The following is a 24,379-nucleotide window of genomic DNA, read 5'->3' as shown; positions in this document are numbered from 1 at the left end:
ATCTCATTGCACCCATATCTTCTACTCTGCAACCTACATCAGCTCCCAATAGGCTTCTGGAGGCAAATCAGCGTGCTGATCAGTGCCTACAAAATCCTACGTGGTTGGATTATTTGTGGCACCCCTTGTTCTGAAGGGTATTTGTCTATCCCACACTTTGCAATAAGGAGAGCACCATCTGGTATCCTTCAATGAAAAAGGTCTCCTTTAAGTCCTTGGAGATGTGTTTAACATTACAATAGCTCCAATGTTTCAGGTCTTTAAGAAAGGATTTAAGATGTGACTCTTTCCTCAAGTCTATCAGTCATGTTTAACTCTAATGTTCTAAAATCTATTCTAAATTATTACAACTCTAGGTATTATTAATACTTCATCTTTAAGGCATCTTATTTTCCACAGGGGCTTGAGTTTACAGACATTGTCAATGTGCCTCCTTCAACACCTCATCTTTTTCAATATCAGTATATTTCTGTAAAAACTCGAGACAGAAATTATTTGGAAGAATACATTTTCCCCAACAAATTTTTTTTCTATTTATTACCATCTCTACAGCATAGATCAGTGATGGCTAACCTTTTTGTCGTGTGCATGCGCCCGCACCCATAAAGATCATGTGTGTGTGATCCCCCCTGTGCCCTGCCCACCCACATGTGTCCCATACATCCGGCCACCTCCTGCACCCCGTTTTAGGCCTGGAAGGTCTCCTGCACCAACCTGGAAGCCAAAATGGGGTGCGGGGCGCTGCGTGAGACCCCAAAATGCAATGCGAACACCCCCCACACATATGCCCTGTCCCCCATGTATGTGCATGCAAGTCCCCCATATGCACCCCGCCCCCCCATGCATGCTCCCCAAGACCAGCTGGCTGGTAGGAGGCACACACACGTGCAGTGGAACTGGGCTGGGGCAACAGCTGGTGTGCCTGCAGAGAGGGCTCTGCATGCCACCTGTGGCACATGGGTACATATTCTTGGGTGTGCTTACAATATGTTTTAGCTAAATATTACTAACATTAAAAATAGATATTCCCCTTATCTATGACGCATGAGGCATAAATCTGTCGGGTGCAAACTACACTTCTAAAAAAATGTCTTATTCCAGTGATGGCACATATTATTCAAGATCATGTAAAATATTAGTACTGCTTTCTAAAGCCTTATAAGAGCACACCTGGAATACTGCAACCAATTTTGGACACCATACTACAAAAAGGGTGTTGAGATTTTGGAAAAAGTTCAAAGATGAGCAACTAAGATGATCAAAGGTCTGGAGACTAAAGCATATGAATAATGGCTGCAGGATTTGGGTTTGGCTAGTCTAAAGAAAAGAAGAATTAGGGGTAACATGATAGCAGTATTCAGTATTTGAAGAACTGCCACAAAGAAGAGGGGGTCAAATTATTCTACAAAGCAGGACAAGAAACAATGGTTGGAAATTAATCAAAGAGAGAAGCAACCTGGAATTAAGGAGAAACTTCCTAACAGTGAGGACAATTAACCAGTGGAACAACTTGCCTCCAGAAATCGTGGGTCCTCCATCACTAGAGAAGAAGAGATTAGACATTCACATCTGAAATAGTATAGGTTCTCCTACTTGAGAAGGGGACTGGATTGGAAGACCTCCAAGGTCCCTTCCAGCTCATTCTATTCTAAAAATTCTAATCTCTCTCTGAGTGCTTCTGGTTGTGTATATGAATTAATAGAGTTAATAACATAGTAAGCTGCATGGTAGATGTTGTGAACTACTCAAGGATCAAGCCACCTATTGTTTTTGAAGAAAAGATCTCTTCAGTGTGTGGAGAAGGAATATTGTTGGAGAGCTATAACTCTCTCAGCTTCCAATTTTCTGCTTACCGTTTCCACTAGATGTTCAGCATAAATGGTGATTGTGCCGAGGTGGCGCAGTGGTTAGGATGCAGTACTGCAGGCCACTTCAGCTGACTGTTATCTGCAGTTCAGTGGTTCTAATCTCACCGGCTCAAGGTTGACTCAGCCTTCCATCCTTCCGAGGTGGGTGAAATGAGGACCCAGACTGTGGGGGTGATATGCTGTCTCTGTAAACCGCTTAGAGAGGGCTGAAAGCCCTATGAAGCGGTATAAAAGTCTAACTGCTATTGCTATTGCTATTTTGGTTAAGGGGATCAAAGTAATAAAATGGGGTGAGGAAAATTATTTAACAATTTCCCAGGATCTGAATATATCACAGTAATTAATTCAAGATTTAGGTTTATTAGCAAAAGAATATAAGGAATAAAAAGTTATAGAGAAATGCTTTGGTACATGCCCTGAGACAGACCATATTTAATGTGACATAGGAATTCTATTTAGAATGCAATAGCTGTATCACAATTTAAAAATCAGGCAGAAACAAAAGAAGAATTCCAGAAGCATAGCTAGCAAACTCTGTTGGAGAATTGTAAGTAGGCTGTATATTTACGGGATTTCTCTTTCCTTCTCTGCTTTAAATTAGCTCGGGGAGGAGGGGGAAAAACAAAACATAACTAGTGGTGTTTTTTTTTTTAATTCTATCCTTCACCCTAAAATCAAAAGCAGTAAATAAAAAACATAAAGGCAGACTTCTCACAAAGATAATATAATAAGAATAATTAAACAATAAGAACATAGAACCGAAGCCGAGCAGTTGGTTTATATAGCATTTGTGATACTAAAGTTATACTAATGATTTTTCATTGCCTTGAATATTTAAATTGATCCCCAAAATGGAAGCTTTATTTGCTACAGGAAATATTGTCTTACAGCTTAAGCATTTTTGCTGGCTTCCAGTCTGTCTCTGAGGAGAACAAATCAATTGCCACCATCTTTTGAGTTCTGAAGGGGGGAGGTTTAAGTCAAAAGGATTTATGAAATGCACTCATGCATAGATATATTGAAGGGCTTAACAATTATGGTGATGAATTGCCTTGAGTCCAAAGTCCCAACTTCTGCTCTGACTGTGTTCGGCTGTGACTCTCGCTTGTCAGAAGATATCCTTTATTGCTGCTAATCAAGGAGTAACCCTAAAATAAGTCAAGAGTTCCTTAATGTTTGTTTTGGGGATTAGGATAGATATCCTTGGCAGATGGCATGTGAACTTTAATGTTTAAAACAAAGTCCTAAGCAACTTTTAGTGGGCCATAGGAAAGAATTAGTCTCTTTAATTGTATATATTTTGGAGAAATCACAGATCAAAATTTATAACCGGGGTGAGTTGTAGGTAGACATTCTTTACACATTTCAATCTTACTCCTTTAAAATATTGTCAATTGCCATCAGAGTAGATTTTGTTTTTCAATTGTTCACATAATCATGTTTTAATAGTAAGGAACTAAGAGGTTCTCACTAACTTAACTTTAGGAAAAAGTCTAAGTAGGGAGTCACGCCAGCATTGGCCCATCTCTGTCAATAGCAGTTTAGGAAATATTAGATTAAGTGTGCTAATTTAGAAAAAATGTGCATTTAAATCTAAGTAGCATAAAAATTATCCATGATGCTACATATTTATATAATTGTTTTATAAAAGGGAAAACAAGAATTGCCTTTTTTCATATTAATCTAGCCATTGGGATTTTCTCTTGACCTTTCTTCTCTTAGTCAGAGGCCATCAAAGGGGCCTCTGACAAGCTGGCCATGCCCTGGCCAAGGCCATTCCAGTCCTATGAGGTCAAATACATCCCTGATCAGGCCCTCAATGAAGTCGAGTTTGACACCCCTGTCCTAGAGCCATGGTGGCGCAGTGGTTAGAATGCAGTACTGCAGGCTAACTCACTGCTCATTCCAGAAGTTAAATTCCCATAGGCTCCGTGTTCATGCAGCCTTCCATCCTTCTGAGGTATAATGAGGACCCAGATTGTTGGGGGCAATACACAGACTCTGTAAGACACTTAGAGGGGGTTGTAAAGCACTGTGAAGCTGTCTGTAATTTGTATTTGTATTTGTATTTATTTGTCTTGTATGCCGCCCACTCCCGAAGGACTCCGGGCGGCTCACAATAGACAAGGGGAGGGGGAAGACTAGACAAAGACAACACTTTAAAAACAAAACCACAACATTCACTATTTCCACGGGGCTGGATGTTTCACAGTCCCCCTGGCCTGCTGGAGCAGCCAGGACTTGGTGGCTTTGCGGAAAGCCGGGAGGGTCGTAAGGGTCCGGATCTCGACAGGGAGATCATTCCAGAGGGCTGGAGCTGCAACAGAGCAGGCTCTCCCCCGGGGGGTTGCCAGCCAACATTGGAATCCGGAGGAGACCTAACCTGTGAGATCTGATAGGTCTATGGGAGGTAATCGGCAGGAGGCGGTCTCTCAATAGCCTAAGTGCTATTGCTATTATGATCTTTAGAATGCTGACTTCTGCATCATTTCAGCCAGTATAGATTATCAAGTGTTGGGGAATATACTAATTGGTCTCATATCACAAGCTGAACCCTCTAGTTTAATATGACTTGAAAAGATTGACACTATTACTCTTCTATTTCTCCATATGACAGTTTTTAAGCATTAACTTAACTATTGCTAACCACTTGCTAGATGTAATTTCAAACATAAGTTAGCTAGAAAATATGAAAAGAAAAGAAAAATACTTTACCTTTTTATCAGAAAAGCACAATAGTATTGACAACAACAAACCCTGCAAAAAATGAGAGAGAGAGAGAGAGATTTCAGGACTGCAGGGAAATGTTCATCATGTTCCTTCCTTTCATTTTTTCTCACAATGCAACTCAGGAGATAAATTGGATGAAGACTGTAATTGGCCCAAAGAATATCCAATGAGTGTCCTTCCCTGATAATGGAACTTGAGCCTCAGTTTTCCTGATTCTAATTCAATAATTCAATCAAATGTTCTAAGAAAAAAAGGATAAGAATATGACTCCAAAGCGATAGCTGATAGGGCTAATTGTCCTCTTTAAAAATTCCACCTAAATATGAAGGGAATCCTTGGTGTTGTAGTACTTAAACTATGGATTGAGACCCCCTGCAGAACTGAAAGCTATTTAAATGGGGCAATCACATTTTTAAAAAAAATCAAGCTCTTGAGAGATCAGTGGTGTGCTAATAACAGCCAGTTGTGTCAGTCAATTGTCATCATCATGCTTCTGAGCAGCCAAAGAGCTAATGAGAGAGAGAGAGAGAGGGGGGGGAGGGAGGGAGGGAGGGAGGGAGGGAGGGAGAGAGAGAGAGAGAGAGAGAGAGAGAGAGAGAGAGAGAGAGAGAGAGAGAGAGAGAGAGAGAGAGAGAGAGAGAGACCCATATTTTTTGGAGTATAAGAGGCACTTCTCCCCCGACACGGGGGAAATTTGGGTGTGTCTCTTATACACTGAACGTAGCCCCGCCTACTCACTGGCCCCCACCCCTTTGCCTCTGCCTCCCAGCAATTTACCTCCTTGCAGCAAATGGAGAAAATGAGGCTTGTGGAGGTGGTAATAGACTATGGCAATCCCTGCAGCCTGAAACAGCTGATGATGGGAAGGCTCCTGCTGAAATTGAAAGTGAAACTTGCTGTTTGCTGCAGGGAAGTAAATTGTTGGGAGGCGGATTTTTTTCCCTTGTGCTAATCAGGCTGTTTATTGTTTGCTGCAAGGAGGTAAGTCAATAACCATAAATGCCTATAGAATGTTCACATTATTAGACTTATTTTGTAAAGACTGCTTTATTATTGTTCTAGACAACTTAACAAAATGAAGAAGCTTTTAAAATAAATGCTTGATCTGAAGAGGCCCAGTGCTATTGTATCTTCTTTTAAATAGCAGAGAACAATGTATACTTCCAGAAAACAACATCAATTTTAACAGCCTCTGTACAAGTATGTCTGAAATGTAACACCACAAACACTGTATATCTTCTGTACTTTTTGCTGCAAGGAGGAAAATTGCTGGAAGAGAGAGGAAGATTCCCCCCCCCTTGTTTTCCTCCCCAAAAAGTAGGTGTGTCTTCTACTTCGGAGTGTCTTATACTCCGAAAAATATAGTAGCTAGCTTTTTGGCTGCTCACAAGCATGATGACAATTGGCTGGCACAACTGGTTGTTATTAGCGTACCTGGCTGGTCTCAATTTTCCTGTGAAAGTTTGATTTTAAAAAATGTGATTGCCCTATTTAAATAGCTTGCAGTATGTATATGTACACACACACACACACACACACACACACACACACACACTATTCAAAAACATTATTCTCAATTGGCTCACACAATTTTTGAAAATTTGACAATTGGCTGTTATGAACCAACACGACCTCATTCCATCATTGCATTTTGGTACAAGCAAGTTTGATCTTCCATGTGAACGTTGGTTAGATGATGAGAGAGCACAAGACGGGAGGGAAAGGGGAAGGGAGGTTAAGTAGACAGACCTAACATATCAATCCACTAAATAATTAAGTTCCTTTCATTAAAATGTATGGAGTTATGAAGCATAATCTATCCCACTGGCCCAGTATAGGGTGGTAAATGTTTTTTTCAGTCTAAGGCTGAGATAAGTTATTGGCATCAAACTAGCTTCTGTGCCTTAGTTCTTAGTGTCTCAATCAAATGGCTTAGTCACTACACTACAATAACTCTCACAATTTCCTTGGTATTATTTGTAGAGGAGAGATCATTTTAATGAGTTTCAGACCATGAAATTGAATGGTATATTAACTTATGGTGTATTAACTATCAGACATTCTTCCAGCTATCAAAAAAATAAATATGCTTGATTTGAACACATGACACAAATGTTTCCACTCACCCTGAAACTGGTTAAAAGTATTAACAAATTTTTAATACTATTAACAAATTATTAAATTTGAAAAAAAAAAATCTTGAATATCAGTGAAGTTTCCACTCATTAAAAGCCGTCATTAAAATCTACATAAATAAAAAGGGGAAAAGTCTGGATGCATTTGATGAAACTTATATGAAGTCAAGAATGGGTTAAAACATGTCCATTGTTAATACCTGTGATATTCCTTAGCAATCACTGTAAATTGCATACATTTCAAGAGACTTGGATACCTGAAAGTATATACAAACATCGAGTATGTATAGATGAATCTCCTTGCTAGTTCTTTCTGTTGGTTCCAAGGAAGCAAACAAGATTTGGATGCCAAGGAGTGGTGCTAAAATGAAGGTGGCCCTCACAGCTTTTAGGTATTGAATAGATTTTCTAAGAAGTCTGGTTTTTGATTTCTTTATGAGGACATGAATGATTCTTATCAGGATCAATAAATTCACCTATAGGGAAAAAATAGAGACTGTTAATTTTATGCCAACTTCATCTATATTTGAAAAAGAAATCTCATGCAATTTGATAATAAAAAGATAAACAGAGACTTGTTTGCATTAATGGATCTTTGACTAAATGGCTATAATGAATTACTGGTGCAACACTATGCTACCACCATTAAAGTAACTTTTTCTTCTTGCTTAGCCTTTTTCTGTTTCATTATATGATTTGAGCATAATAAACACTTCAGGATTAATTTTTTAAAAAAGTAAACATTTAGAAAAGTGATATTGACTATACAAAATATTCAGAAAGAGGTGGAAAAAGAGAAACTATCATCTAAATAATATTTAATACCCAATAAGTAATATCCAAATATAGGATGTTGCACAAAACCAACCAATAATTCACAAAACCTATAATCAAAATTTCATATTTGAAGAACAGTAAAGCAATCTTTAGGTCTTTTACATAGGATTTAAGATAACTTACTTAGCCTATCCAGCTTATTGTTTAATTTGCAGTATCATGGATATCTTTCATTAATTACAACTAGTTTTATTTCTACTTTCTTCTTAATAAAGAATAACCCTCAGGGCTTGCATTTTAGATCAACCTCAAATGGTGGCTTGAATGTTTTTTTAATACAAGTAAAGAAATTAATAATAAAACAATTGTGTAATCTACTGACCCTTTTCTTAGTTCTAAATCATTGTTTACATAAAATATTTATTCTTGATATCTCATGATAGCGAGTTTGGCCTAATGATTAAAGCACCAGAATATAAACTATATTCTATATGAGTCCTAGTGTCACCTAAGGCATAAAAGCCAGCTGGGTAACTTTGACCCAGTCACTCTCTCTCAACCCAACTCCCCTCAGAGGGTGGTGGTTGTGTAGAAAATAGAAGAGGAAGGATTAGTTACATTCATTACCCTGAGTTATTTATAAAAAAATAATAAAGGTGGGATAAAAACAAACAAATACACAATAATTTTACATTACAAGTCAAATATAGTCATATTATGATGAATGATATTTATATTGGCCAATAGCTGTGATCCTGTTTTAGTGATGCCAGGCACACAGGAATTGATTTACATATGTGTTTTAAAAGAGAAGTTTTGTTCTGGTCCCTCTAACTTTATGAGGTGTATGGCAGAAGAAAAAAGGGTTAAGATTGATTTTTAACTACTACGTTTTATTTTCTCACTGCTATAGGATTGATGTAATGGACGTGCCAGTGTCCAATATCCTGTACCAACTCTACATTCAGATGTATTTCCATATTACTTAATTTTATAATTCACTGAATTTATTGCCTTAATACCTAACTGCAGTGAATCAGCCTCTTTGTATGTGGATTAATAAGTTGGCATAACAATAAGAAAATATATTAGATGTATAAATCATTGTGATATGTTCTTACCGAGAGAACAGTGAAGATGGACCCAGTGATGATATAATCTAAAAGAGTATCTGTTCTGTACCAGCAGCTGGAAAAAAAAGAACAAGAATATTCTTGCCACAATACTGGTTATATTTGGGTTAAGACCATTCATTCAGCGATTTTCAAAGTTATGACAGCACTGAATGAGAGGAAGTTATGAGCAGACCTCAAAGTTTTGCAGTGTCCCCACAGCTATGTGATCATATTTTAGTTCCTTGGCCACCAGTTTGCAGTTATGAGGGTGGCAGCATCTAGAAATCGTGAGATAGTCGTTATCACCTTCCCTACCTTCCTGGGGACTTCCAGAGAAGAAATAACAAACTGAAGACAAACATGGTATAATAAAGTGCCCCAAAAGCCACATGATGTAATCGAGCTTTATCACTTAGTGACAAGAATTCCACTCCCAACTGCCATTGTAATCCAAGGATTACCTGCGTCTCCTTTAAACAAATCCCTGAGAAATCTGCAAGGTGATTTTAGTTTTGACTTACTAATCATTGAAATACATGCTTCTGGCTACAGCATATGTAGAGGCAGGAATTAAAGGGGCTCCTGTGAATAACAAATAGGTTTTTTTAATGGAATTTTATGTATTTAGCTTCAATATTGCTTTCAAATATTAGTAACCTAAATGAATATCGAGGAGAAAATCTGTGTGGTTACCAAGAGTCAACACTAATTTGATGGGACATAATCAATCAATAAAAAAATCTTAGAGAGAAAATTTCTGCAAGGTTAGTTAAACAAAGTAAGCATCTAAAACTGTTCAAAAATAAGTATAATTTATAGTCCATGTTAAAGATATCACAAGAGTCTGTATATGTAACTCAACATGTCAAGCAAGAGGAATGAGACCGCAGAATTCTATAGAATCTTATCAATCACAATAATGGGAGGAGTTAGGTTTGGGGAGGGGACTTAGGAAATTCGAAGACTTAATGCAGCATGTTACTTTTCCCATGATGACAATGTATCGTGCCACAGTGTGTGTTCTTGCAATGTAGAAAGAAGAGGAAGTGAAAGGAAAACAACATACCCCAGCCGAGGAAATAATACCACCGCAAGGCCTGTCTTTTGGCAAATATATTTAGCACAGTGATAATGTAGAGGTAAATGCCTTCACACATCATCCAGAAGAAGTTGCAAAGAAAAAAATAGAGATGGGAAATCAGAAGCACTTTACATACCTGTGGACAGGCAGAAGCACCAACTTAGTACAGCATAGATTTCATGCAGGTTGTTTTATAATACAGATAATTTCCACCTGATTTAGCAAACAAGCAGATGTGAAGAGGAAGATTAAACTTCCCAGGCTGTTCTCTGATTGAAAGGGCCCTTGTCACTCCTAGCTTTGAATCAGTATTCCCAATTCATCAGCTGAAGCTGATGAATTTGAAAAAGTAAAAACAATATCATGCCTACTTACTGGAGGAGTTATAATCAGTGGCTGCTGCTGGGCAATTCCTGCCAGATGAGTAAGTGCTGTAGCATAGCTGCAAATAAAACTAAAAAAAAGATTCTTATGCAAACTGATCCTTGTGCAACTCAAACTCCTATAAAGAAACACAGGAGAGAAAAGTATTGTTTATCTCTTTTGCATGCAGAATGATTTTACATCAAATGCCACAGCCAACTTGCTGGGGACAGCTCACCATGGCCAACTCGCAATAGCCAACTCATCACGGCCAACTTGCTGTGGGACAACTTGCTATGGCCAACATGCCATGGGAAAACTCACATGGGACAATTTACCAATTCTATTTAATTATTTAAAATAAATAAAAATTATTTTAATTTTTCCCATTCACATTTCATTCTGTTCTTCCTTTTCCATCCTTTCTTTAATTATTCCATTCCATCAGTTATTTGATATTAGTGTAACTCTTGTCCTGCAGCAAGTTGGCCATGGAAAGTTGGCTGCGGCAAGTTAGCCATGATGAGTTGGCCATGGCGAATTGTCATGGACCCGACAAATAGGTGGTCCCTCAAACAATGTGGTTCATACCTTGAAAGGCTTTATTGTTCTGACCCAGTCCTCACAGGTAGTGATAAAATGTTTACTCATGAGTAAAACAAACCCCTTTTAATAACAGGGCAGTAGCAATCTTTTATTCACACGGATAAACAAAAAATCAAATGTAAACCTGGATTTAGTCAAGAAATCTGAATTGCTTGCTTTATACTAGAAACAAACAGTTGTCTGAGACAACTGGCCATTTCCAAACCCCTCCTATTTATTTCCTAACGGGGAAGGGCTGGCTATTGTCTGTGCCTCTCTCTGAGAGATGGCTTATTGTTTTCTTTTATTATTAATTAATTAATTAATTAATTAGACTTATATACCGCTTCATAGGGCTTTCAGCCCTCTCTAAGCAGTTTACAATTTTTTTACCAAATTGAGTCAGCAACTTGTCCCCACAGTCCGGGTCCTCATTTCACCCACCTCGGAAGGATGGAAGGCTGAGTCGACCTTGAGCCGGTGAGATTTGAACCACTGAACTGCAGATCATAATCAGCTAAAGTGCTCCCCTCTCTTCCCCTCTCTGCACATCTGTTGCTCTCCCTCACTCAGCTCAGGCCCCGAAGACAGCTGTCTCTCCACTTACAGGCAGACAGAAGGCCCTGCCTCTGTCTCTGATACTGTTTCCTTATCACATCCTTCCAAAGACTCCAGAGCTGCCTTATCACCCCAGCATCTACAGAGTATCCCCCTTAATCTGTTGGCCCCTTCAGGATCAACAGCGCTCAGAAATGAGCCCAAACAAAGAAGTTAGAGTTAAGAGGTTAGGAGAGCTCCCTTTCCTCCGCTCTAAGCACGATGACGTCACCACAGGAAGTTCTCTCTCCCACCACCTCCTCATCTGATTCTGCAGCTAGCTCTGCTGGCAGCAATGGGCCACAACACTTATAGACGATAGCATGTTTTTCTTCATTTGGGGTGTGAGACAGAGATATATCTTTGTATTGCATACAAATTTGCAAATGGGTAAATCACACGCTGCTGAAAATTAAAACAATACTTACTTAAAGCAGAAGAATATGCCAAGTGAAATCAACAGTGAAACTAAGGAAAGGCTAAGGCCAGTAATAGCAATGTAGTAGGCATTCCAAACTGACTGGAATAAAACAGAAACAAAGGTAGAATCTGAATGTAGAACGTTGTTGTCATGCACAATAGTTCCCGCTGCAAGTGTTCCATGAAATATAAAAGCTGAAAGTAATACATAGATTTGCCACTAATAATTATCACAATAAGTATATCATCATGATCTAGGGTCCAAGGTTATTACTCACAATATTTATGTGATGTTTGTTTGTTCAATTTCTATGGCCGCCCATCTCAATCAATGACTCTGGATAGCTCACAATTAAAAAAAAATGTAATGCAGTTGAAAATATTAAAAACATTTTAAAACAGTGAAACCAACAAAAACATTAAAAACACTTCCAAATTAAGTATACACAGGAGCAAGATACTTCGCTCTTGACCAAGAAGACAAAAAAGCAAGAAGAGAAACTGGAATTAGCAACTAGAATGCAAATAACTAAGAAAGTGAAATACTTGGGGATCTGGGCGACTACAAAATGTTCCACAATTAAGGACGATAATTATAATAAACTAGTGACACAAATAAAGAAAGATTTAGAAAGCTGGAAAAATATTCAGCTATCACTAATGGGATGTATAGCCACAGTCAAAATGAATCCAAGAATCTTATTCTTGTTGCAAGCCGCACCTATTAACCCGGGTAAAACTTTCTTTCAAGAATTAAAAAAAAAAACTGCTAGGTTCATTTGGCAAGGACAAAAAGCGAGGATTAAACTAAAGTCAATGCAAGATAGCAAGGAGAGGGGAGGTTTAGCATTACCAAATTGGGAATTATACACATTAGCAGTAACAATAACATGGGTGAAAGATTGGATAGAGTTAAAGAATAAAAGAATGTTGACGCTATGAAAGCATACACAAGAGGTCTCATGATTGCCTACATGGTGAGAAAAACTAGAAAACAAAAAGATCAACAAGAATGTATGCAAAAAGAACTTATGGAAGCCGAAGATGAACTACAGAAAGACACAAAGAATAAAATTTAAAAAGAAAAAAAAGAGATGATAAAACATAAGATCAACTTAATAACTCAAAAGGAATTAGCACAGAAAATTAAAGTGGTCAGACAAAATTACTTTGAACAAGCCAACAAACCTCGACAGTGGCTGGCATACAGATTGAAGAATGAAAGAGAAAAAAGGATGATATACTAATTAAAAGATGATGAGGGAAGAATTTAATACAAAGCGGAAGGAAAGGCCAGTTCTATTTCTACTTCTCTTACCTTCTCATACCGGTTAATACTAGTGCAGAGGGTATAATTTGTCCATTGTCTGTTGCTCTCAGGATGTACAAACCAATGTCCTTTTTCATCACAGATTTTAATTGCTTCTTCTTGTTGAGAAAAATAAAATAAAATCACCACCAGCATTATTTAAAAACCAATACAAAAAACATACCTTTCTGGCACAGAATAATATTTTTAAGTATTGTTCAAGCACAATTAAGTAGTAAAAAACACATCCTTTAGGTTCTTGGGATTTTTCTGATCCTTAAAGGTCCCCAACTTTTAATTAAAGATTATGAGAAATTATTTCTGTATTTCCCAATACAGATTACATCAGAATTCATCTGAACTCTCTCTATTTCAAAATGACTTTTTGTTGTCGAACAGAGGGAAGAGCAAGGGTAATTTGACTCTGATCACGTACATGTTGATATGAGCATTTGAGTCATATAGATGTGGATATGCACATTTGAGCCAACAATGGGGATTGGGATTGAGCCTGCACTATGGCGAGCATCAGCAAATGAGCTACATTCATAATAGAACAAACAGAGTTGGAAGACATCTTGGAGGTCTTCTAATCCAACCATCTGCTCAAGCAGGAGACCCTATGTGATTTCAGACAAGTGGCTGCCCAATCTCTTCTTAAAAACCTACAGTGATCCTCAACAATAAATTCACTGATTTATTCTGTCAGGAAATTTCTCCTTATTTCTAGGTTGGTTCTCTCCTTGATTAGTTTCCATCAAATGCTTCTTGTTCTGCCTTCAGGGCCTTTGGAAAAATAAATTGACCTCTTTTTTATGGCAGCTCTTAGATATTAGAGCACTGCTATCATGCCACCTCTAGTCCTTCTTTTCATTAGACTAGACAAACCCAACTCCTACAATTTTTCATAGGTTTTAGCCCCAGTCCCCTAATCATATTTTTTGTTCTTCTTTGCACTTTTCCTAGAGTCTCAATTTCATATATCTATATCTTTAGAATTACCCTTTTCTGACAATGGAACGAACACTCAGTGTTTCCAATCCTGTGACCATATGTTGGTTTCCCAGATTTTCTGCCACAAGTCTCTAATGCAGTGGTGGGTTTCAAAAATTGTTTTAACCTACTCTGTGGGTGTGGCCTCCTTTGTAGAAGTGGCTTGCCGCCCATGTGACCGGATGGGAGTGGCTTGCCGCCCATGTGACCGGATATGAAGATGCCGACAACACTTGTCAGAACCACCTTAAATTACCTCACACACAGCACTGGCATGCATAAGAATATGATGTAAACTTGTTTCTTAAAAGGCATCTTTGGTTTGCGTTAAAACAACTTCAACACACGCAATGTTCTGATTGCACCACAAACGCAGTAGTCATCCTTACCTTTCACAGAGGCACTGAGTTTTATAAATATGAGCTTGATAGTGTAGAATAATCATCTCCAAGGACCAATGGTGGGTTTCAAAAATTTTTGGAACCTCTTCTGTAGGTGTGGCCTGCTTTCCGGGTCCACTGGTGGAACCTCTTCTAACCAGTTCGGTAGATTTGACGAACCGGTTCTACCGAATAGGTGCGAACTGGTAGGAACCCACCTCTGCTCTAATGACTCTGTGTGGTACAGATTTCAGTAATTCTGCCGGTATAGCATCAATACCTGTAGTCTTGTTGTTTGGCAGTTGCTTCATAGCCCATATGATCTCTTTGTTAGGGATGGCTGGTTCTATTTCTATTTCTTTTACTTCGTCATCTCCCAGTTGGGGCTCTTTGCTATCTTCGTCCAGGTTTTTTCTATATTCTCAGCATCTGTTCTTGATGCCTTGTTGGTCAGGTAGTTCTTTCCCTTGACTTTTTTTAATGATGCCTTCTTTATGAGCAATAAATGATGCTTGGATCATTTTGATTTAAAAACATTTTTAATCTGTAATACATTTGTTCTTGTTTATTGATTGATGACATAGAACATAGTCAATCTGATTATGATGAAGTCCATTTGGTGCAGTCCAAGTGTATAAGTGTATTTCCTGGACCTTTTTAAATCTAGATTCAGGCCTGGCTATGGGACAGAGACAGACTTGGATGATCTCTGATGAGAGTGAGATGGAGGTGGTGCATTCTCACCCTTTTTGACCTTTCAGTGATCTTTGATACCATTGACCATGAGTGACCTAAGTGATGCTACCTCTGTCCTCTCATGAAGTCTGGATGCTGTGGGGTCCTAGATTGGAGACAATGGACTTCAACTGAACATGGGCAAGACTGAATGGCTTTGGGTACATGTAGCCTTGGGATCCAGGGTTTTGTCATCTCTGGTTCTGAACATCTCTGGTTTTGGACTTTCCCATTCAGACCCGATTTGCTCTTGGGGGTTCTCCTGGACTCACATCTCCTGCTTGAAGAACAGTTAGCAGGCATCGCTAGGAGAGCTTTTGCACAGCTCTGGTTTTTATACCAGTTACAACCTTTCCTAGATCTTGACACTTTGTGCTCAGTTACTCAAGTCTTAGTCTTCCCACATCTGGACTACTGCAATGCGCTCCACATGGGACTACTCTTGAAATACATTTGGAAGCTTCAATTGGTGCAAAATGTGGCAGAAAAAGCAGTCTTTGGAATGGAATGGGACAACCTGCTGTAGCCAAGTCATACAGCCAACTCACCATGGGACAATTCATTACGGCCAATTCGCTGAAGGACAACTCCCCTTAATGGCATACTGTAGGTCCATGCTATTTGATGAATTGCATTGTCTTGCTAAGTCTAACCTGTCATACTCAGGCTGGCAGAGATCCCACCAGTGAAATAACTCTGTCTGTCAGGATCCAGAAGAAGAACCTTCTCCCACACTTTGGAACATCTTGCCCTCCAGGGTAAGTTCCGGCCCAACATCCTATTCTTTTGTTAAGAGTCTAAAGCCTGGCTTTGCAAGTTGCCCTGGGGACCCAATGGGGGAATCTGACTCTGAGGGTGGCTAATAGATACCACTTCACCTTACCCCCCCCCAACTCTCTGCTCCCCACTCCTTTTTATTAATCATATTAATGTATCTTTTTGGTTTTCTTTTTCCCTTGCTATTTTATTGTTTTATTTTACTTTCACTTTGTTTAAACCTTTTTTAATTTCTTTGTTTTTTATGGATGTGAACCACCTGGACTAGCCTCATGGTGAGATAGGAGGCAAATAAACTTAAGAAGAAGGAGAAGGCGTAGTAGTAGTAGTAGTAGTAGTAGTAGTAGTAGTAGTAGTAGTAGTAGTGGGGGGCAACTGTGGTGGCCAAGTGCTAAGGTCCCTGAGACCCTCCCTCACTCTCATTATAAACTCTTTCCTTCCTTCCTTCCTTCCTTCCTTCCTTCCTTCCTTCCTTCCTTCCTTCCTTCCTTCCTTCCTTCCCCTCTTTCCTTATTTTTCCTTTCTTGATCTCTTACCATGTTTTCTCCCCACCCCTTGTCTTTCCTCTTTCCCCATCTTTCTCTTTTCCCTCTTGTCCCTTCTTGCACGCTCAAATGCAAAAAAGAAAACATTTCTCCTTTTGTTTTGTTTTTAGTTTTGATAGTCCTCTGCCAGCCAAACGGGTCATGAGGGGGGGGGGGCTTTGCCAGCCAAAAAGGGATGTGGCCCCCATATGACCCATTTTCAGCCAAAAAGGCCTCCTATAGCAGTTTGACAGCTGATATGGGCCATGGGGCCCATTTTCACTAGCAGAGGCACCGTGGACCAGTGCTTTGCTATTTGCAAGCTGGCCGCGCCGGCCAGATCTAAGCACCCCTTGAGCCTGAAGTTTGACATCCCTGGTATAAAGAATTGCCTGGATTTGATAACCTCCTTATATGTGCCATGCCATTATACTTCATTTATTTCCTGATTGTCTTTTATCTGCATGGTCTTATCAAGAGCAATCCAGTTCTTCTTAGCTTTTTGTAATCAACCAAGACAGAGGCTGTTTTTAATTCTTGGGAATAAGTTTGAGAACTCTGCAATCAAAGCATCAATCCTAAAGCTTTTCTCTTGAATTTTCTGAACAGACAACTTACATTGTTAATAAATACAGTGACTGGAAAGATTGAAGAAGTCCTAAGAAAAATGAGGAAAAGAAAGGCAACACGGGGAATCAAAATGACAGGCATGATTCAACCACTTCTCTAAATTAAATAGAAAAGTCAGAAATCATTTGCTATTCCCTGGGAAAGTCGGAAGAGCATTAACGATCTTTTAAGGTTTGGAAGAATGTGAGCAGATAGGTATTCTACTTGGGGTCCTTATGAGGTGTAAGTCCAGCTGCTAATCTGCATCTTAATCTTTACAGTACCAGTGAACAAAGAACTGATTATTTACCCTGATCGTTAAATTCCTGATAGTAAGATGGACAATTCTGTATGACCGTTACTCCTGCAGGAGTGTCATCCCAGCATAACCAGCCATCCCATGTTCTGTTGCAGTAAGAACCTAAAAATTAAAGAGAAATATGTTCAGTTTATAATCTGTAATACATTTGTTCTTGTTCATATCAGCTTTCCAGAGAATGATCAGAGAGGATAGATTACAGCAGTAACGGCTAACCTTTTCCGGACCGAGTGCCTGAAGCGTGCATGCCTGCCCAACCCCCCAAAATGCAATGTGTGCACAGCCCCTGTGTACGCATCCACAAGCATGCGTGTGTGGACCCTACACATGCCCCCACACCCCACTCATGTACACATGCCCCCTGCACATGCCCCATCCCCATATATGGTGGCAGAGACCTGAAAACCAGCTGGCTGGTGGGAGGTGCGCGTGCATGAGTGACGGAGCTGAACTGGGGCACATGCCCACAGAGAGGATGCTCACATGCCCACAGAGAGGATGCTATGTGCCACCTCTGGCACATGTGCCATAGGTTCACCATCATGGGATTATAGAAAGAAGGGAATTATGTTGTAGCCATAGAATAAGAGTAAATTTATAGCAGTAGTTATAACTACTGTAAAGAACATCAGAAGCTTCTTTTTGTATCTTTTTTCTTTCTTTTCTATTTTTCTTTTTTTCTTTTCTTCCACTTTTAGATTTTTCTGTGATTTTCTTTCTTTTTCTTTTTTCAAACTTTATATTAGTTTGTATAATTTTTTTTATCTTTTATGAAATTCTTTAATAAAAAATCTTTTATAGCAAATTATTTTTTATTTAAAAAAACAGGTGCATACAGTGGCTGAAGGATTTAAATTAGAATGAAGTGGAGTGAATGAAGGAGAGGTGAAAAGGCTTGTTAGGCAGATGCAGTTTACATACAAGGCTGTGGAACAACTTGCCTCCCTAAGTTGTGGTTGCTCCAACAGTGGAGGTTTTTAACGAGAGATTGGACAGACATTTGCCCGGAATGATATAGAGTAGGGGTGTCAACGTTGTGGCCTGCAGGCTGGATGTGTCATGCGCTGGCCACACCCACAGGGGAAGAAAGTCACAATACATCATGTGACGACATGACAATGCGAGTTTGACACCCCTGGTAAAGAGTCTCCTGTTTGAACAGAGGTTGAACTAGAAGATTTCCAAAGTTCCTTCCAACTCTTTTATTCTGTTATGTATAAGTCTAGATTACCTAAACTGATATAAGATTTAAATTAAATTTGTTATCCTATTGTATTTGTTGAGATCTTTTGAAATAAACTGAAACCTTTTGGTGCCCATGGGAATTACTCCATGTTATAATTTTTAATTAATAAGTTACTTGGCCTAGATGCAAGGCACAAATATGTGGATTGTCATATAATAGGCTTTCTCGGGTAATTGATCTGGTTCTATTGATTGGTAGGTTGGTCTTGTTGTTTGAGTAGTTCAGTTTTCTTAATATCTGTTTTAATTCCATCAGTTGAATGTCTCTGTCAGATCAGAGGCAGTTGAAGTGCATAGTCTGGCTGTCGATGAAAGGATTTGATGGTGGGTTTTGGGTAGAAATAGAAAATTTAGAAAGAAGCAATTCCTTAATCATGGAATCATCAAGAAAGAAGCCCCAACTCCATCCATGAAGAGGAGAATTTGTCTTGGAGAATTAATGGAGCAAGGCCTTGTGGGGGAAAGATAAGCAAAAATAAAAATAAAGAATAAGCTTTAGCCAAAGATTTAATGCAAAAAAATACAGATTCTTGCTTTGTCTTTTATCAATCAAAATTATATTCATATTGGTAACATAACAAGAGTACTCTTTTACCTGTATTCTCATGCACAGGAACTTGTATAATTTTCTGGTAACATTCAAATTGTGCTTTCATTATCATTTCGTCTGTTTTCATTTCCTGTCTTGGATGAAAATGCTTAAATAAGAACCTGAAGGTTTAAAAAAAGATAGGACAAGATCTGCTATTAAATGTACCATTCAACTTACTCTAAAGTAAACAATAGAATAAAATAAATATCTATGAGGAATGGAAATTTCTCTTTCTAATACCCCAGTTCCAAATTTGTTTCCTAACTTCTTCAGGACAGAATCTGTAAACATGAAGAGTAATATTATTAATATATTTAAATACACATATAAGATCAAACTGCAACACCATATTCATATCAGCAGCTCATGTTCCTCTATTTTATAGCTGTGCCTCAGCTATTGTAATAAATGAGCATGGACCCCAAATCTCTTTCTTCTTGTTCCTGTGATTTAATAGACCTAAAACTGTTTACATGTGAAATATAGTTCAAGATATTTTTAAGAAAAAAATGTTTTAAGAAACTGTATATATTAGCTTATCCCTTGATCTTGAAAACCTGATGAAAACTGGTGTAGCTTCCAAGAAATAACTGTTGAGAAACAGATTGTTAAATCTATCATTTGTGTTACTACAGAGATCCATCTATACATGAAGCAAATTTCTCCGAGAGCTTCAGTCCATTAAGTTCAATATCACAGGGTGTAATCTTGATTAGCAACCACAATGTTGAAAGGGAAGAGATTATATTGACTTCATCTTTTTCTGCCACTACTAACCACGCAGATGTTCCTTTTTTTTTTTTTATTAAATGTTTTTTTAGTTTTAGTTTAAAGCTGGTACAACATCTTTCTTAATATATCAATCAATTACAGATAATACAGACAAAAACAAAGACAACAATCAGAAAAACAAAACAAAACACAGGTATCTATTATGAAAAAATAGGAAGTATATCAACTGGTTACAACATGTTCTGGTGCTTCTCTTCGATTGACTTCCATTAATTCAAATATCTTAACTCGAATATTTGCCATATCAACATCATTATACCTCCGGTTTCAATTATTATAATTATTTAAACATCCTTCATCCTTAGTTATGCTAAGGAATTAGTCCATAACACATGCTGGCAGTTCATTTACTTATTTGTAAAATCCTCTATTATCATCAAATCCTCATATTCTATTTTAACTAGACATCCATAATATTCAATTATATCATATATCCTAACATTTTCCCAATATTGATTAACATTTAATTATATGGATTTTATTTAATTTTTTAATAGTGCTAATTATTATAGTTAATACTCTTTATGTATACCCTAAAGGTATTTTCTCATATCCAATTGTTAGTTATCATATCGACTCCACATTATATACATTACTATTAATATCAATTATTATTCAGCAATATCTGTTACACAAAAAAGCAATTAGATTTAGCTAATTTTCAGTTATATTCATCAATCTATCAAGCAATTCCAAATTATATATATTGCTATCTATATCAATCATTATTCAGCTATATCTATTACAAATTGAAGTGATCCAATCTAGATTCTATTTTAGCTAAACATCCATAATATTCAATTATATCATATATCATAACATTTTCCCAGTATTAATTAACATTGGATTGTATGGATTCTATTTAGTTTTTTAATAGTGCTAATTATTATAATTAATACTCTTTATGTGTAATCTAAAAGTATTTTCTCATATCCCATTGTTAATTATCATGTCAACTCCACATTATATACATTGCTATCAATATCAATTATTATTCAACAATATTTGTTACACAGAAAAGCAATTGGGTTTAACTAGTTTTCAATTGTATTCAACAATCTATCAGCCAGTTCCAGATTATATATATTGCTATCCATATCAGTCATTATTCAGCTATATCTATTACCAATTAAAGTAATTCAATCTAGCTAATTTTAGTTTTTATTGTCCCATCTTCAGCCTGTGTCCCTCCAGCCACAAGGTTTTCTCCGTCCAGTAGCCATTCGTTGAATAAATTTACCAAATGTTTCCATAAGCAAGTCCAAACAAAAGTATTTCGGCACCTTTAGATTCTGAATGTCAGTGATGAAGTAATAAAGTTGTTCTTGGTTTATAAAGCTTCCCAATTTAACTTTAATTCTCAAGGGTGGATTCTCCATTCCTTCTGTACACTGTCCCTTTAAATGAGCCGTCTTTATGGCTTCCCCCTTCTTCTCTTCCTCTGAGATAGACCAGACACCATTTCTCACATTTTCCGTTTGTGTTTCAGGAACATTTAAGCATTCAACGTTCTCAGTTTTAGCTTCATATTTTAGAATAAATTGATCCATTTTTCTTTCCAATCTTTGGTAAGAATGAAAAAGATCTCTACACGCAGAGAAAAGAGTCTGAAATAAAGTCTTGGAAGTATCTTGGGACGCCATGATGTGTCGTAGTTAAAATAAAGGCTCTCTTTTTTTTTCCCCAGAGGCTTCAAAGCACTTTTTAACTTTTTTTTTTTTTTAATCTCTTACCGGCTGTCAATCTTATCTAGTTGTAAACAGAGCTGGATAGTAAAGTAATAAAAATGTCGAATCGTAACGGGCTAGTTAGTAGGAAATAAGTTTTACGATCCACTTAGGGAGATTCAGAGGGGGGGGAATATCGCGGAGTTTCTTGAAGCATTTAAGAGGTAGAGTAACCACCAGTCATAAAACCATTAGAAAAGCTAATTCGCCGCTGATCTTCTGTTGTTTGGTTTTCAATTAGCTTATTTTTTAACAGGAACAATCTCTCTTGGATAATAAAATCAGCTTACCAGATGATATCACTTCTTCCATTCTTAGGGGCGACCTGCAGTTTCAGTTAGCACACAGCTAATCCAAAAAGGAATTGGCACGGGGAGTTAATACCCTCCCCCAGAGATTTGCGATTATCTCTGGGGTCCTGGGTCCCTCCCCACCTCCACTGTCGTCTCCGGGACAGCTGGGGTTCAAAGAACCCGTCCAAAAAATCCTTTGGTATAGAGGAATTTCAGGAGTAGCCTAAAACTCCATCTTCTCACTGCTAAGCCCCGCCTTCTTTTCCGCAGATGTTCCTTTAGCATGCACCCTGTGTGTGGAAGGAGATGCAATTGGCAGCAGAGTTCCCTTGGTTTTGGAGGTGAGGTGCTTCAATGCCCATTGCAAAAGCTCAGGCAGGCAGCCTCAAATGATGGCCATAGAGATGGCACAAATAAGATATGAACCAAGACAGGAAGGCTGATTAACAGGTAGGAAGCACTGAACAGAAAATCCAAGATCGACTAAAATATAGAATGGATATCATAGTTTCATAATGTAGAGTTGATAGATGGAATATTTGCACGAACTGTTTAAGCTGTTCCTGCTCTGGGCTCATGCCAGTTTGATTCTAAGCTGACTTTAGAAAATTCTGCTTGATCTGGACTGTATTGTGACATTTTGATATCAGTTTGCAAGTTATTTATTCTGGACTGTAGGATATCATTGCATAGTTTCTGTTTTAAGAAAGTAATTGCCAATCATTTTTCTTCCTATGGACAGATAATGTCATCTACTTCTAGTTTTATCTTTGCGTCTTCCTCTGCTCTCCTCTGCTCTTCACTCACCCCCCCCCCACACACACTTTTAAGTTCTCCTATTGCTTTTCTGGTTTTTTTTTTAAGAGCTACCTTTACCATGAGTGCTACAATTGCAAAATTGCTATGACTCTTGGCCTGTAAAGCTCTAATGGCTATTTGGGAACTAAGAATGATACTCTTTTACCCCAGATGATTAGGATCTGGCAAATTCTGAAACTGCAATCTTCTATTTACAAAACTTGAAAGTAAACAGAAGTTTAAAAGAAGGCAACATCATTCGTTCCTGCCCTCCATAAATAGATGCCAATCTGTTCTGGTAATGGGGCAACTAGGCAGTATGGATAAATCTAGAATGTGATAAATCAAGACAAGAACTAGAGGATGGACATATCAGCAGATGGCATCTGGTACAGGCAGGGAAGGGGGGCTGCAAATATTTCTAAACCAGGTCAGACCATCATGGTACTTGCTTCTACCTTGCTTCTGTATATTTGTACAAGTGACAAAAAGCATGTACCACATGTATTCAATGAATAAACATGTTACTTGTCCATCTAGATGAGACTGTCATAGTACTAAAGTAGACTGACAGAACAGGAAATAGTTTTATGAGTAACCAATTACTAATTGTATCAATAAGATAATCTTGGAAGGAAAAAGAAGGGCCCCAAAGATCTTTATCACTGGACTGGAAAAATGCTTCAAAATGGAAATCAAGGAAGGGCAGCAGATCAACAGAAGAAGTTAAATGGACCAATAGTCTGCCTAAGGCAACTTCCTATATATTGACCAAAGATAATACACTTCATTCCAATCTTTTCTTTCATCATCATTATTCAATATCTTCACAAAGTGATGGGTTACTAGGTATTCTAGTTGTGGGGTCATTAGCAGCATGATGAATTCTTAACTGCAGCCAATCTTTCTCCCTTTCTGCTATGTCGATTGGTTACCCATTATTTATTTTTATTTACCAGTAATATCGAGACGTAATAGATGGTTAATCTTGATTAGGTTTATGAAACAAGTAAAGCCATTTAACTGAATTCCCTTTTTATCATCTGAGATATTGTTTGGAATGAAATTCGTACAGTATTTTTAAAGTATTTAAGTACAATTCAGTATATTTGCTTTTTCAGTTGCCCCAAACAGTCAAAAGTCTTTTATTTTACAACGAGCGGCTATATATTACATAGTTTCAAGCTGAAACCTTAGCCGAAGAACTATGTGGAGTCATGGTGGACCTTACGCTGGGACTAAAAACTCTATGGTGCCCCAAACTAAAATTCTGATATCTACATCTGTAGTACCAAGAGACTTTTCCAGTACTCTGGTCAGGTTAAAAACAGGAATCTGTAAAATTGAAGTTAGAGCACGGAGATTGATGTTAAACTGCTGACAGAAGGTCCAGTTCTTCTCCTCAGAACTACCCCCATTAATAATGACCAGTGAATGCTCCTTAAACTTGAATGATGCCATAGAACAAAAACAAATGACTTATCAGCTATCGTTAGAGTTTCTACGATTCCTGGGCTATGACCTTGCCAAATGCATACTTCTTCAAAGATTTAATGACATTGAACTTCAGGCAGTAACTAACTTGTCACAGAGAAATAGGACTTGGGTGACAAAG

General features: G+C 37.9%; 1 protein-coding gene across 1 annotated transcript; it reads right to left on the bottom strand.

The window, feature by feature from the left end:
• Positions 1 to 10,000: 10,000 nt before the first annotated feature.
• CALCRL (calcitonin receptor like receptor) lies at positions 10,001 to 19,224 on the bottom strand. Its single transcript, XM_087705385.1, has 5 exons — positions 19,158 to 19,224; positions 17,309 to 17,419; positions 12,981 to 13,099; positions 11,680 to 11,771; positions 10,001 to 10,208 (listed from the first exon to the last, which is right to left on the bottom strand). The coding sequence occupies exons 1-5, from the start codon at positions 19,222 to 19,224 to the stop codon at positions 10,001 to 10,003; spliced, it is 597 nt and encodes a 198-aa protein (XP_087561511.1).
• Between the last annotated feature and the right edge of the window lie 5,155 nt (positions 19,225 to 24,379).

Source organism: Thamnophis sirtalis, unplaced genomic scaffold (assembly GCF_051295495.1).
Source record: "Thamnophis sirtalis isolate CommonGarterSnake01/CBP01778 unplaced genomic scaffold, rThaSir2_p1.2 scaffold_1, whole genome shotgun sequence".
In the NCBI taxonomy this organism is placed as follows: domain Eukaryota; kingdom Metazoa; phylum Chordata; class Lepidosauria; order Squamata; family Natricidae; genus Thamnophis; species Thamnophis sirtalis.
Note: the sequence above shows the minus strand (reverse complement) of the source record. Positions and strands in the feature narration are given on the sequence as shown.